The sequence below is a fragment of the Anomaloglossus baeobatrachus genome, chromosome 1, assembly GCF_048569485.1.
Source record: "Anomaloglossus baeobatrachus isolate aAnoBae1 chromosome 1, aAnoBae1.hap1, whole genome shotgun sequence".
In the NCBI taxonomy this organism is placed as follows: Eukaryota; Metazoa; Chordata; class Amphibia; order Anura; family Aromobatidae; genus Anomaloglossus; species Anomaloglossus baeobatrachus.
In genome coordinates this window covers 770480196-770493544 of record NC_134353.1, presented here as the reverse complement: position 1 = coordinate 770493544, position 13349 = coordinate 770480196, and the positions used below count along the sequence as shown (strand labels likewise).

Sequence of the window (13349 nt, the reverse complement as noted above, 5' to 3'; positions counted from 1 at the left end):
TGATCTTTACAGGGGAAGGAAATGTAAGCTTCTTAATTCAATTTTAAAACCGTAAGATTTCAGAATATTTCTACCATAAATAATAGAATGAAAATTAGAAAAAATATTAGCTGCTGCACCATGTTTGTACCCCACACACAGATCTGCTATTCAATGGCCTAGCCTAGAAACAGGATTTTCATTATTCAAAGAAATTTTCTACAGCAGAGACTTCCAGTGAAACAAGAAAGTTCCTTCAGGCTCTATGCACACACTGCATCTTTGTAGTGACCACAAAGATGCACGTTTTTGGTTCCAGAAAAACGCTCCCTCGGCATGCATTTTTGCCGCGTTTTACTGCGTTTTTTACCTCGTTTGCCCAGTGCATTTTTTAAGTCAAATCTATTGACTAGAAGGGCTCAAAAATGCTGGCAAAAACGCAGAAAGAATTGACATGATGCATATTTATGGTTACCACAAAGTCACAGCCAAAAAAAAGCTGCAAAGTGCAGACAGAATAATTGAAATGTCATAGACCTTGCTGGGGAAGAAAATGCATGCTGTTTTGGTAACAAAACTGCACCCAAAAATGTGCAAAAATGTGGCAAAAAGCGCAGCATGCGCATAAGGCCTTACTTATACTCTTGTAAAGGTGAATGTATACAGTGTCAATGAGGGCAGAGACACCCCCCAAACACAGTGAATTACACCTAAACACTTAGGGGTACTTTGCACAATACGACATCGCAGGTGCAATGTCGGTGGGGGTCAAATTGAAAGTGACGCACATCTGGCATCGCAGGCGACATCGTAGTGTGTAAAGCCTAGATGATACGATTAGCGAGTGCAAAAGCGTCGAAATCATATCATCGGTGTAGCGTCGGCGTAATCCATAATTATGCTGATGCGATGGTCCGATGTTGTTCCTCGCTCCAGCAGCAGCACACATCGCTGTGTGTGAAGCCGTAGGAGCGAGGAACATCTCCTACCGGCGTCACCGCGGCTCCTGTAGGATATGCGGAAGGGAGAAGATGGGTGGGATGTTTACATCCCGCTCATCTCCGCCACTCCGCTCCTATTGGCCGCTTGCCGTGTGATGTCGCAGTGACGCCGTACAACCCACCCCCTTAATAAGGAGGCGGGTCGCCGGCCAGAGCGACGTCCCAGGACAGGTGAGTCCATGTGAAGCTGCCGTAGCGATAATGTTCACTACGGCAGCTATCACAAGGATATGGCAGCTGCGACGGGGGCGGGGACTATCGCACTCGGCATCGCAGCATCGGCTTGCGATGTCGCAGCGTGCAAAGTACCCCTTATGCCTCAATTCATTGTGTTTCATACACCAGAATTAATGAGTGGTGTGCTGGAATAAGATAGTCTGAATACCTTAATTGGCACATGACGCATAATGAATTTGGTGCATCTTATTTTGCAATGTGCAGAAATGTTAATCCAGTGCCAGGCTGCAGTAATATTTCTGGTGTAAGGAAAGCCACCACAGGAACATGGTCGTGAGCGTATCCACACCACTCTTCACCACAGCTCCCTCTTAGCTCTACCCGTTTTAATGGATCTGCCTAAAACTGGCGTGAAAACATCAAAAGTTGCTACATTTTTCCGCAACTCCATGTGGTGTAAAGATTTTATGACTTCAGATTTTTTTATACCAATTTATTGCCGTGAACACTTTGATGAAACAGTGCCTTAGTATCCAGAAAAATATATAAAGAAAAAATGTGGATATACAATATAATCATAGACCTAGGAATATATAGGAAAGGTGGCATTACTTGTCTTTAGCCAATTAGAATGTGTCTTGGAAAATACTCCCTTCATCAACAAAGATGGGTTCACAACTTTCCAAGGAAAATATCTGTAAGGGGTTTGTATGCTTTATGCGTGGGTTTCCGCCACTCACTATGGTTTTCTCTGACGCTCCAAAGATATAGTGATAGGGAATGTAGATCTGAAATGACAGTGATAAAAAAGTCTGTAAAGCTCTGTGGAATATGTCAGTGCTATAAAAGCCAACATAAATATGTAATACTTAGGCCATGTGTCCACGCTGCAGAAAATGCGCGGATTTTGCCGCGGATTTCTCGCGGAAAAGCCGCGGATTTTCCGAAAATCTGCAGCAGCGGCACTTTTAAGCCATTTCAATGGCATTTTGGAAATGCTGTGTCCATGCTGCGGATTTTTCCGCGGCGGATTTGCCGTGGATTTTGATCCGGAAAAATCTGCAGCATGTCAATTATTGTTGCGGATTTTGGCTATAGAATGGGGAGAAAAAAAAAATCCGCATCAAAATCCGCGGCAATTCCGCGGTAAATCCGTGGCAAATCCGCGGCAAAAAAAAGGTGTGGATTTGCCTCGAAAGTCGCGCATTTTCATGCAGAAAAATCTGCAGCAACATTCTACCGTGGACACATAGCCTTAGAGTGAAATATTGCTAAAAAAACACTTACAGGTTTGGAGATCAAGTGCCACTCCAGCTTTTTTTTAACTTCAGTGTCAGAGTGGTATCACTAATGTCAGTACCCTGCCTTTAGTAGATTACTTACCAGAACCCGTCTTGCGCTGTTCTCGGCACCACCTTGGTTGTCTTCTGGAAGTTGTGGCTAGCCGGATCTCCCCAGCGTTTGCTAGTAGAACCCAAGTCATTTTTCAATGTAAGTCAAAACGAGTGTCTCATAGACTTACATTGAGCGCTTGTGACTGTTAGCTGTGAATTACGGTCAGTCAGGAGCTGTGGTCATTTTGATACTTGGATGGGCTTGACTCATTTACCATGTATAATGGAAGTCTTTGGGGAACTCAAGCATATTTCCAGAAGATCTTCTGGAAAAATGATTGAGTTCACCATAGACTTCCATTTTAATTGATAGATGAGTCGAGCACGTCCGAACGTCAAAATGTTCATTTGAGTACTGAACACTTGCTCATCACTAGTCACATGATGGAATGGAACCAGAGCAGAAGATGGTGGCTGGTAATTATTTTACTACACTTAGAGAACAGAGATTAGTGATACCACTAAGTCAGTGAAATTTTAAAAAAGACAAAGTGGTGCTTTCTTTGTTGTAGTTAACAGCATTGGAGCACATTATAATCAATTTTCTGGTTCAATGATGCTTAATACTAACAAATAAGTATTAGTCCACAGCAGGCAACCACTTCTCTTGGATTATCCATCCAGTGGTAAAATATATATATGATAAAGTGGCCTACCATTGCTGAAATATGGCTTGCTCTTTACCTGATCAATAGTACATTACCTCACTGTCTACTTTGCTACTTCGTGAAGACCTCACTAATGGGTTGGATGGATTGTATACATGCTTCATTGCTCTTTGTAACTGTAAACTCGAATTATGTGAACTCATTTTGTGCTTCATTGGGCAGTATAAAAAGTCAGTAGGATCCATTCAATGAAGAACATACTACCTACTCTCTATCCTAAATAGTATCTGCTATAGATAGTAATTTTTGTATGTAAAATATATTGAATTATTTTTTTAAGTAATGTTGGGTATGTGAATTATTTCTGGTCAATGTGTTCAGCAGCTATTCTTGTTGTTCTACTTGGCAAGAAAAATCCATTCATTTTTAGATACCATTCTAGTTTACAGCAGCCGTTGTATCCCTACAGGATTTAGGAGAAATATTCTCAATTCAGATATTGAGTGTAAAGTACCGTCCGGGATTAAAGGATTACACTGATTTTAAACAGATAATTTAACCCGTTCTGGATTGCTTTTTGTCAGCACTAAGAGACTAATACAGTGCAACAATTTACAGTTGAGAAAAGTGTAGATGTGCAGAAAATGACATGAACTGTGCTCATAGTGTAGAATGTCTGATGGATCACAATGGGATCTGCCAACATTGTAGACAATTTGTGCAGGTGACTTTATGACTTTATTTTCCCCAAAAAATATTTTTATACTCATATTGGATCATATTGGATCATAATGGGGTTAATTTTCAAGAAAAAATATCACAGATCTTCTAAATAATGCATGACATTTTTAGTCATTTTCAAGTGTTTACGTATAACTACTAGATACTACTTAAATTGATCTGCTCTTGTTACCGTCATCTATATTATTCAACAGTTTTTATTTAAATGAAATGTGTCATCGGAAAAGGATCTATAAATCAGTGTTGGGTTAAATGTATTTTTTAATATGCTTTCATCAATTTTTTTTTTTATATCACAATCTTTTCAGGAAATTCACATGTATATTTGCAGCAATGTATTGAATCAGTCCTTATCTTCTGTACTGAAGCATTTAATGAGCAAAAAAGGAAGTGGAGGGGAGCTGTAAGGCTGAGGCCACACGGGGATTAGTGTGAGTCCTTGCATGACACTCGGCTCATGCTCACAGCACAGCGGGAGCCAAGTGTCATGCGACTGTGGTCCGATCGTGCGATCAGACCACCGTTGCAGAGGGGGGGGCGGCACTGCGAAGTGGAGGGCCAGCGCTGTAGAGGGGAGGGCCAGTGCTGCAGAGGGGAGGGCGGTATTTATCTTCCTATCTCCTCTATTGCCGGCTGATGTGAGAATTGCACTGCACTCGCATTACACCAGTGAAATGAGAGTGCAATGCGATGTTTCTCTCACTCCCATAGACTTGAATGGGTGCGAGCAAGGGAAACAGGATCACATTGCACTCTCAGCTTGCTGCAATTGTTTTCTCGGTACGATTAGGGATGAGAGAAAAATCGATCATGGGTGCTGCCCTATAGAGTAATATTGGTCCAAGTGAAATGCGATTTTTTTATCGTATTTCACTCGCTCCGTATTACTCGCCGTGTGTGCTGACCCTTACATCACCATTGGTGGATCCTGTGTTATCAGATTTTTCTCATGATAATGTGCCCACTGAAAATACTGAAAAGACAGGACGTATTAGCAGTGTTACACATAGGCCATGTGCACACATTCAGTGTTTGGTGAGTTTTTTACTTCAGTACTTGGAACCCTAAACTAAATACTGATGCAAAATACTGAACAAATACTGAACGTGTGCATGTAGCCAGAAGAAGATAAAACTGAAGATGGCCAGAGAAAGGTGACAGAAGAAACAATGGCATGCATTTACTAAAGGGGGCATTACACGCAGCAATATCGCTAGCGATATCGCTGGTGAAAGCACCCACCCCGTCGTTTGTGCATCACAGGCAAATCGCTACCCGTGGCGCACAAAATCATTAGGAGCTGTCACACGGACTTACCTGCCTAGCGACATCGCTGTGGCCGCCGAAGCGCCTCCTTCCTAAGGGGGCGGTTCGCGCAGCGTCACTAAGCGGCCGCCTAATAGAAGTGGAGATGAGCGGCCGTAACATCCCGCTCACCTCCTTCATTCCTCGTTGCCAGCGGCTGCAGGTAAGCTGTAGTTCGTCGTTCCCGAAATGCCACACATAGCGATGTGTGCTGCCTCGGGAACGACGAACAACCTTTGTCCTCAACAATCAACGATATTTTGAAAACGAACGACGTGTCAACGATCAACGATAAGGTGAGTATTTTTGATCGTTTACGGCCGTTCGTTGGTGTCACATGCAACGACGTCGCTAACGATGCCGGATGGGCATCACGGAATCCATGACCCCAGCGATATATCGTTAGATAGGTCGTTGCGTGTAACGGGGCCTTAACACTAACATGTCTCAGCTGTTTGCTATCATCACAGACAGGGCACATGGTGCAACTAATAAACCGCACATAGTCGTTCCTTCCATAGTTCACCACAACTGACACATAGAAATGTAGTGAAACCTATTCTAAAGGACTATTTTCTCTCACATGAAAATTTTATATGCGTCATAAAACTAGGAGCTCGGCTTAATAATTATGAGCACCATTATTCTTTTCAATGCAAATACCATCAGAAAACTGGTGTTATTTCATTGAATATACCTCATTGTGCCCCTGTCACACTCTTGGTTTTACAGTAGAAAGAGAAAATGTGGAATACAATATATTTTAATTAAATGCCTTTCATTGATGAAAGCCAGCAAGGCTAAATGTATTATTTATGTGGATTATGCATAAACCCTGCATGTTATAGTCATACACTAAAATTGTAAAAATGAAATAGAAGATTGTTGGTGTATGTGACCTTGGAAAATACATTTGTCTGCAGATTAGAACAGTAGATTATAAATGTTACTCTGCTTTCATCCTACTTGCACTTCCATTGTTTTTGAGGTATCACATTATTGAAAATGTGCAATTGAGCAGTTAGAATACTTTCATTTTTTTATTTTCTGTAATATAAACCAGGACAAAATGATATTCGAGCAGGTCAGTGAACCAGAACCAGCGTTCCTGAACATCTTAGGCGTTGCTTAGTAGTTTCTTTCATTAGAAAGCTTTGGGTCCCTGATTCATCATTTGAGGGGTTTATAAGTCACTTTTATTTTTTGTCTTATTGTATTCATTGACATTTTGACACCAAATTCTTCAAAATGGGTCACAAGGTTCATTTTTTTTGCAAAATCAAAAATGATCCTCACTTTTGTGTTCAATGTATTTGTAACTTTTTAGTTCAAAAGGTTGCATTTTCCTCTAAAGTCTTTAAAAATTTCCAGAAATTTATAGAATCACTCTAAGGCCTGCGCCACACATCCGTGTCTCCGGTACGTTTTTGGCATTTTTTACACGTACCGGAGACACGTGCTGATGTTGACACATTATTTGTAATATAAAAAGCCTCACGTCAGTGTTTGCGCACGGAGCGTGTGTCCGTTCCGTGCGTACGTATGAGCGTGCCGAAAAAGCGCTGACATGTCCGTTTTCCACCGGCATAACGTCCTCACGGATCCATTAAATCCTATGGGTCCGTGTTTACACGTACGTGATACGGATGGCCTCCGCATGCTATCCGTGTGGTCCGTGTCCGTGTTTTCATTAGAAAGGTTGTTACAATCTCAAATACTTTCAGGTGGCGTAGCTAACATATTTTTTTTGCACAAAACTAACTATGCATTTGCAGAAGGAGTGAGCAAGCAAGCAGTTGTAGTTCTGTGTATTGAAAGATATATTTTGAGCAAAATTTCGCCTACGAAATATAATAATGGCACCACGGGTGGACACGGAGAAACTGATAACAGCTGTCGAGACTCACCCACCATTATGGGATACACGTGTTGATGGTTACCATGACCGACTGACAGTTGACCGCCATTGGAATCAAGTAGCTGAGGAAGTGTACCCCAATAATGCATGGGCTAGATGTTCGCCTGCAAAGCGTGCTAAATATGGTAAGTTGTTGTATGTTTTTATATTTTTTTATTTAATATATATATTAGGATTTTTAAAATAATTACAAACTGTGAATGTGTTGTTATAGTTATGTTGTCTTTTAGTTAAAAAATCTTTGTGAAGAATTGGTATATGTCCTACTCTATATATTGAGTTCATGTTAAATTTTTAAAAAGGTAACCAAACATTTCATAACTGACAAAAATCAAAGTATACTTATTTTTGTAATCTGCCTTTGAATTCTTCATGAAGTTAATTAACTAACAGATTAAACTGTCATGTGTTTTTAATTTCCCTGTTTTATGAGTCTAAGTTTCGTATCACAATTTCAAATCATGTTTTTTTATTTTTAATATTTTTTTTTTATTTAGTTAAATGACATTTCAATATCATGACCTACATGAATAAAATAATATTTCTAGGACTTTTTTGCCAAATGTTATTGGACAAAAAAAAAAAAAGGAAATTTTTAATATATATGACAATTACTTCAAAGATAATTTAACAGAAATATTATTTTGTTATGTGTGAATGTCTAAAAATGGTTTTGAATGAAGAATATATTCCAAAAATTTTTGTCCTCAAAAGTATTTGGCCAACATGATTTGGTTAAATAGTATATTACATTTAGCAAACATTATTTTAATTAATGTGTGCAGATTTATGGTGAATGTTGCAAGTGACATATTTTTAAAAATTACACAGTTGACTTGGTGAAAAGGCGTTGGCGTTCTGCACGTGATCAGTACCGAAGGGAGTACAACCCTATACCATCCTCATCCAGCCAAGGCCGCAAACGCAGATATGTTTATTATCAACAAATAAGCTTCCTAGCACCCATCTTAGAAGTAACACAGTAAGTTTTTTTTTTTTTTAAAAAAAAAAAAAGAAAAAAAAAGTTTCATTTACTTCATGAAGATAATTGTACAAATATAAATGTTAAGATTGTAATATGTTGTCTCTTTTCTTATAGAACGGAGGATAATCTAGACGATTCAGATGATCAACCAACAGCTGGTCCCTCTGCTACAGCCACCTCAGCATCAGAACAAGAACCTGGCAGAGAAGACAGTGAAAATCCAGAGATTCAACAAGATGCAGCAACTGAATCACATGAGGGTGGGACAGAGAGTGCACAAACCAACACCCAAGCCTCATCAACACAACAAACAACCACACCAGCTACACAATCAACACAAACAAATGTACTTCCACGTTTTGCACCACAACCTCTACGTGCAAGAAGAATCCGCAGACCTGAGGAAATGAGATCCTTACCGGAAATAATTGACACACGCATTATTCACATAATGAACACTCTGATTCCTGAAACAGATGCCGAGCGCTTTTGTCGGTCTTTATCTTCTAGCCTAACCAAAATTCCATCCGATAGGCAGGAACGTGTACGTGCTGCTATGCTGACCCTACTTTCAGCTAGTCAGGCAGAACAGGAACCAGTGAGAGTATATGAGGCCATAGAAAATTGGCGTACCATTATGCAACAACATACAGTCCCAAACACAACAGACAATCAAAATACAATTTCAACACAAACAACAATGGCAACTGTAATAGTCAATAATCCAGTATTACAACAATCTGGTCAACCTTCAATTGCTTCAAGTACGTTATTCCCAACACCAATTAGACAAGGGTATGTTGCAACCAATACTGGTGCCTTAAGCACTGTACAAAGTGCAACCTCACAGCAACCCATCAACTATATGAATTTACAACCCACTCCAAGTACTAGTTACTTTACTCAACCCACAAATATTGGTGGTTTACCTAACTTGTTTCCTGGTTCAACATACCCACAATCATTCATGATGCCTCATTATCCAATCACAACTATGTTACCTACACCACACTTACAAACATCAGTCAACTATCCTCAAGGTCAACAACATACACACACACAATACCCAATTACCCATGTAGATCCACAGGTGTACTCAACATCAGGCAATGTGTTGGGACAAACAAGCATGCAACAGACTGTTCCACACAATACTGTAGTTAGTAATAGGAATGTTGTTCAGCAAACAACTGCTTCCATTCCTGAAAATACTATTTCTGAGGCCACACAAAACAACATACTCAGCAACACTCAGGTTACTTCACTAGAAGATCTTGTTGACTTATGATACACATTTTTGGTAATCTTGACATTCAAAAAAAAAATATGATGAATGAGTCAAAATTTCTAAAAAGAGGGATTTCCAAAAATGTGTCAACTCTGAGTTTAAAAAAAAATAAAACATGTGTGATTATATTTAGTGACGGATCACATATATGTTTGATGGCATGGTTGTTTTTTTAGTTTTAGGAACACATTTGTACCCAACCAATTTGATGGTTAGATTACTTCTTATATTCTCAAAACACAGTTTACATTTATTATGTCTATGTCAATGTCCAACATGAGACCAACTTAATTGGTCGTCAATTGTACAACATTGTAACCAATGGACACATTTTTGAAAATTTACTCTTGTAAGTAAATTATATTTTTAATTTTCGAAAGAATACCATAAAAATTTTCATTTTGTAAAATTTAACAGAAGATGAACAATATGTTCATTTATTATTTTTATGTGACAAAAGAACAGCATTACTTTATGGATTAATATGCTTATTATTAATAAAAAAATATGTTTGTGAAAAAAACTATCATGTTTATTATTTAAATTTAAAAATAATATTGCATTTTTTCTATAGACGTTTAACATTATTAATGTTGTAAGTTTCAAATAACAAAAAAAACATGATAGTAACACAGAAATTTACAAAAACATACATACAACATTCAGAAATCCATGTTGTTAACATAAATGTCAGTTGATGATTAACGCATTTTCACTTTAATACAAGTAAGATTTAAGCTCTTAGATGTTTAGAAATAATTACACATTTTCGTATAAGAAAAAATAATAAATTGTTCTCTAAATAAATCCAAGACAATCTTAACATACATCACTATTATTGTTATCATCAAAACAATTAAAGTAATCAGTAAATAAATTTCTAATTTGTAAACCAGATGTCACGGAATTATGAGACATAGGTTCACCTGTTGGATTAACAACATGGTTTATCTGAAATTCATCATCCACATAAGTTCCTCCTTCATGTATCCGACAGAAATTGTGAAGCACTATGGTAGCCTTGAGGACAGATGTGACAAAGTTTGGGTGCAACTGAATAGTTGTCTGATAAATGCGCCATTTGTTAGCTAAAATACCAAATGCACACTCCACATAACGTCTTGCTTTAGTTAGCCGATTATTAAAGTACTGTTTCCTGTCATCAATGGATCTCCTTGGATATGGTCGCATAACATGTTTGGATAATGCAAATCCTGCATCTGCTACCATCACATATGGTGCCAACGGTCCAGATGTACCAGGTAGGGCAACTGGTGGGGGGATCAATAATGCATTTTCTTGCAGGCGTTGGGCTAATCTTGATGAACGGAAAATACGGGCATCTGAGGCACTACCATAGGCCCCAATGTCTGCATAAATAAAACGGTATTCTGTGTCAACCAATGCCAAAATAACAACGGAAAAAAACCTATGAAAATTGAAATAACGTGACCCAGAGTTTGGTGGCTTTTTAACTCTGAAATGCTTGCCATCCAAAGCTCCTATGCAGTTAGGAAAGTCAACAGAGTCCTTGAAGCCCTTAGAGATTTTCAACCAATCTTCTCTGTTTGGCTGAGGCATCATTTGTTCTTTTAAATGTTGCCATATCATGTCGCATGTGTGACGTACTATAACGGCAATGGTTGATCTCCCCAACAAAAAATCAAAATGTAAAGCACTAAAAGATTGACCAGTCGCCAAGAATCTATGAAAACAAGACAAACAATGATTTACAATTAACAACAATATGTTATTTCAAATTAAACCAATCAAAATAAAACACAAACATTGATTCTACACAGATATTAGATCAATAAAGATCAATTACACATTTCAATGTGAAAAATAACACATTTAAAAACAATTTAAAAAAAAAAAAATTATACCTCAGAGTCACCATGAATCTCTCCTCTGGGGAAATGGAAAGCCGCATCCAAGTGTCCTGATGTTGCAAATGAGGTCGTAAAATATTTAGTAAGTAATCAAAACTCTCAACTGACAAACGGCAGTATGAAAAAAACTTATCTGGGAAATTCCGTAACTCAAAAAATAAAGTATGGAAATGACCATGCATAGGTCGCATCATCATTAGTGGATGCACCCACAATCTGGTTCTTCTTACATTATCATAATGCAACATGTGCCGTCTAACGCCAAAACGACGAGATATAATCCAACATAAAAACACTAAGGCCTCCGTGGATAATGGCATTGCGACAATTTTTGTCTCAACACATAGGTGCTCCAAGGCAAAATACAAGCAGGAAACAGTTTATAGTTAACTTATATTTATGTCCTAATCACATACACCTATGTGTCATTTAATTCCAAGTAATCACCATTATCTCAATGTGTGAAACATGTTAAACACGCACAAAAAACGGACTGCACACGGAACACACACTGACGTATTTCACGCACACGAAAACGCACACACGTACACACGTATGACACACGATATGCATACGGACACTACACGGAGGGGAAAAACGGACTGCAAATACGGAACACGGACACAAAAAACGGACTACAGCAAACGTACGTTTTTTACACGTGAGTGTGGCAGAGGCCTCAGGCCTGTTTCACACGTCAGTGAAAAACACAGACGTTCTTCACTGACGTGTTCCTCCGTGTTCCGTGATTCACGACACACGTGGGTTGTCCATGTGCAATCCGTGATACGTTATTCGTGATTGCAGTTGGAGATAAACTCACCTGACCCCGCTCCGGCTGTCCATGGTGCTGAACTTTTCCTTGGCATAGAGCGCTTTCCCTCTGTGACCCCAGGTGACCAGCGACCCTTTGGTATGTAATTTTTGCACTGTCTCCACAGCGATTTATATAAGCCATTGTTTAGCCTTGATATCACTAGTATCGCTGTGTGTGTTTTTTAGAGTACTACCAGGGTCTTTATATAGAGGGACTTTTCCTCTCACCCCCTATCAATCTTTAATTTGTATGATTATTAATATTTGATTGTATTACTCTAAAGAGAGGGGGGTTTTGCAACCATCTACATCCTGTCACCTGGGTTCCTTTGAGGGGTTATTAGTATCTACCTTATCCTCCCTAGCCTGCACTTTATGTGATTTTATGATTATGTTTTTGTCTTAAGCATTTTGCACTTTTTCATGGTGTGATATTTATACAAAAATTTTTTTTTTTGTATTTTATCCCTGTCCTCCAGTTTATTTTTTATTTTTTTTTTGAGGCCAGAGACAAGCAGCGCTGGAGAAGGTGAGTTAAAAATGCTTTTTATTTTCATTGTACGTGTTTTTCTGCTACGTGTTTCACGGATCACACCATAGTGTGGTCCGTGGGACATTGGTGATGCCAGAAAAAACGGACATGTCTCCGTGCGGCAATCACGCACATGCATATACGCCGCACAGAGACACGGTCAGTGAGAAATCACTGATGTGTGCACAGACCCATTGATTATAATGGGTCTGCGTATGTCCGTGATTCTGGTACATATAAAAACTAGCACATACGTACCAGAATTACTGACGTGTGAAAGAGGCCTTAGGAGAGATTCAGATACAACTTTTTAAAAACTTGCAATTGATAAGCCAAAAACATCTGTAAACCTCAAATCTGACCCACAATGAGGAACATGAAAAAAGAGGCAAGTTATAAGAAGAATAAAGAGAAGAAGGAGAAGAATGCAAGTATATATTATTACAGATATTTCAGCAAGCTGTATATATAAAACTATAGTGTGGGACAATGATTGTTAATCATTATTATCTTAAACCTTGAAATTTTCTGCAAACTAATCTCGGTTTAATGTCATGTTGATGTGGGGGCAGGGCTTGAAATATAGAAAACATCGAGCTATTTTGAGATATAATTATAATACACTTATATTGGCCTATATTTATGTCTAGGATTATATTCAGTAGAGCTGGGACTGTATTTAGTGTCTGTTTACGTATTGTCTATATAATAAG

At 38.6% G+C, this 13349-nt stretch overlaps 2 protein-coding genes across 2 annotated transcripts in view; both read left to right on the top strand.

The window, feature by feature from the left end:
• Positions 1-9396, top strand: part of LOC142303473 (uncharacterized) — a 65177-nt gene extending 55781 nt beyond the window's left edge. The window contains exons 3-5 of the mRNA XM_075344839.1: positions 7162-7248; positions 7955-8105; positions 8223-9396. Coding sequence (XP_075200954.1) covers positions 7162-7248; positions 7955-8105; positions 8223-9396 — 1412 coding nt within the window. The remainder of the gene's footprint in view (positions 1-7161; positions 7249-7954; positions 8106-8222) is intronic.
• CHSY3 (chondroitin sulfate synthase 3) overlaps positions 1-13349 on the top strand; it is a 489704-nt gene that overhangs the window by 345523 nt on the left and 130832 nt on the right. The window lies entirely within an intron of this gene.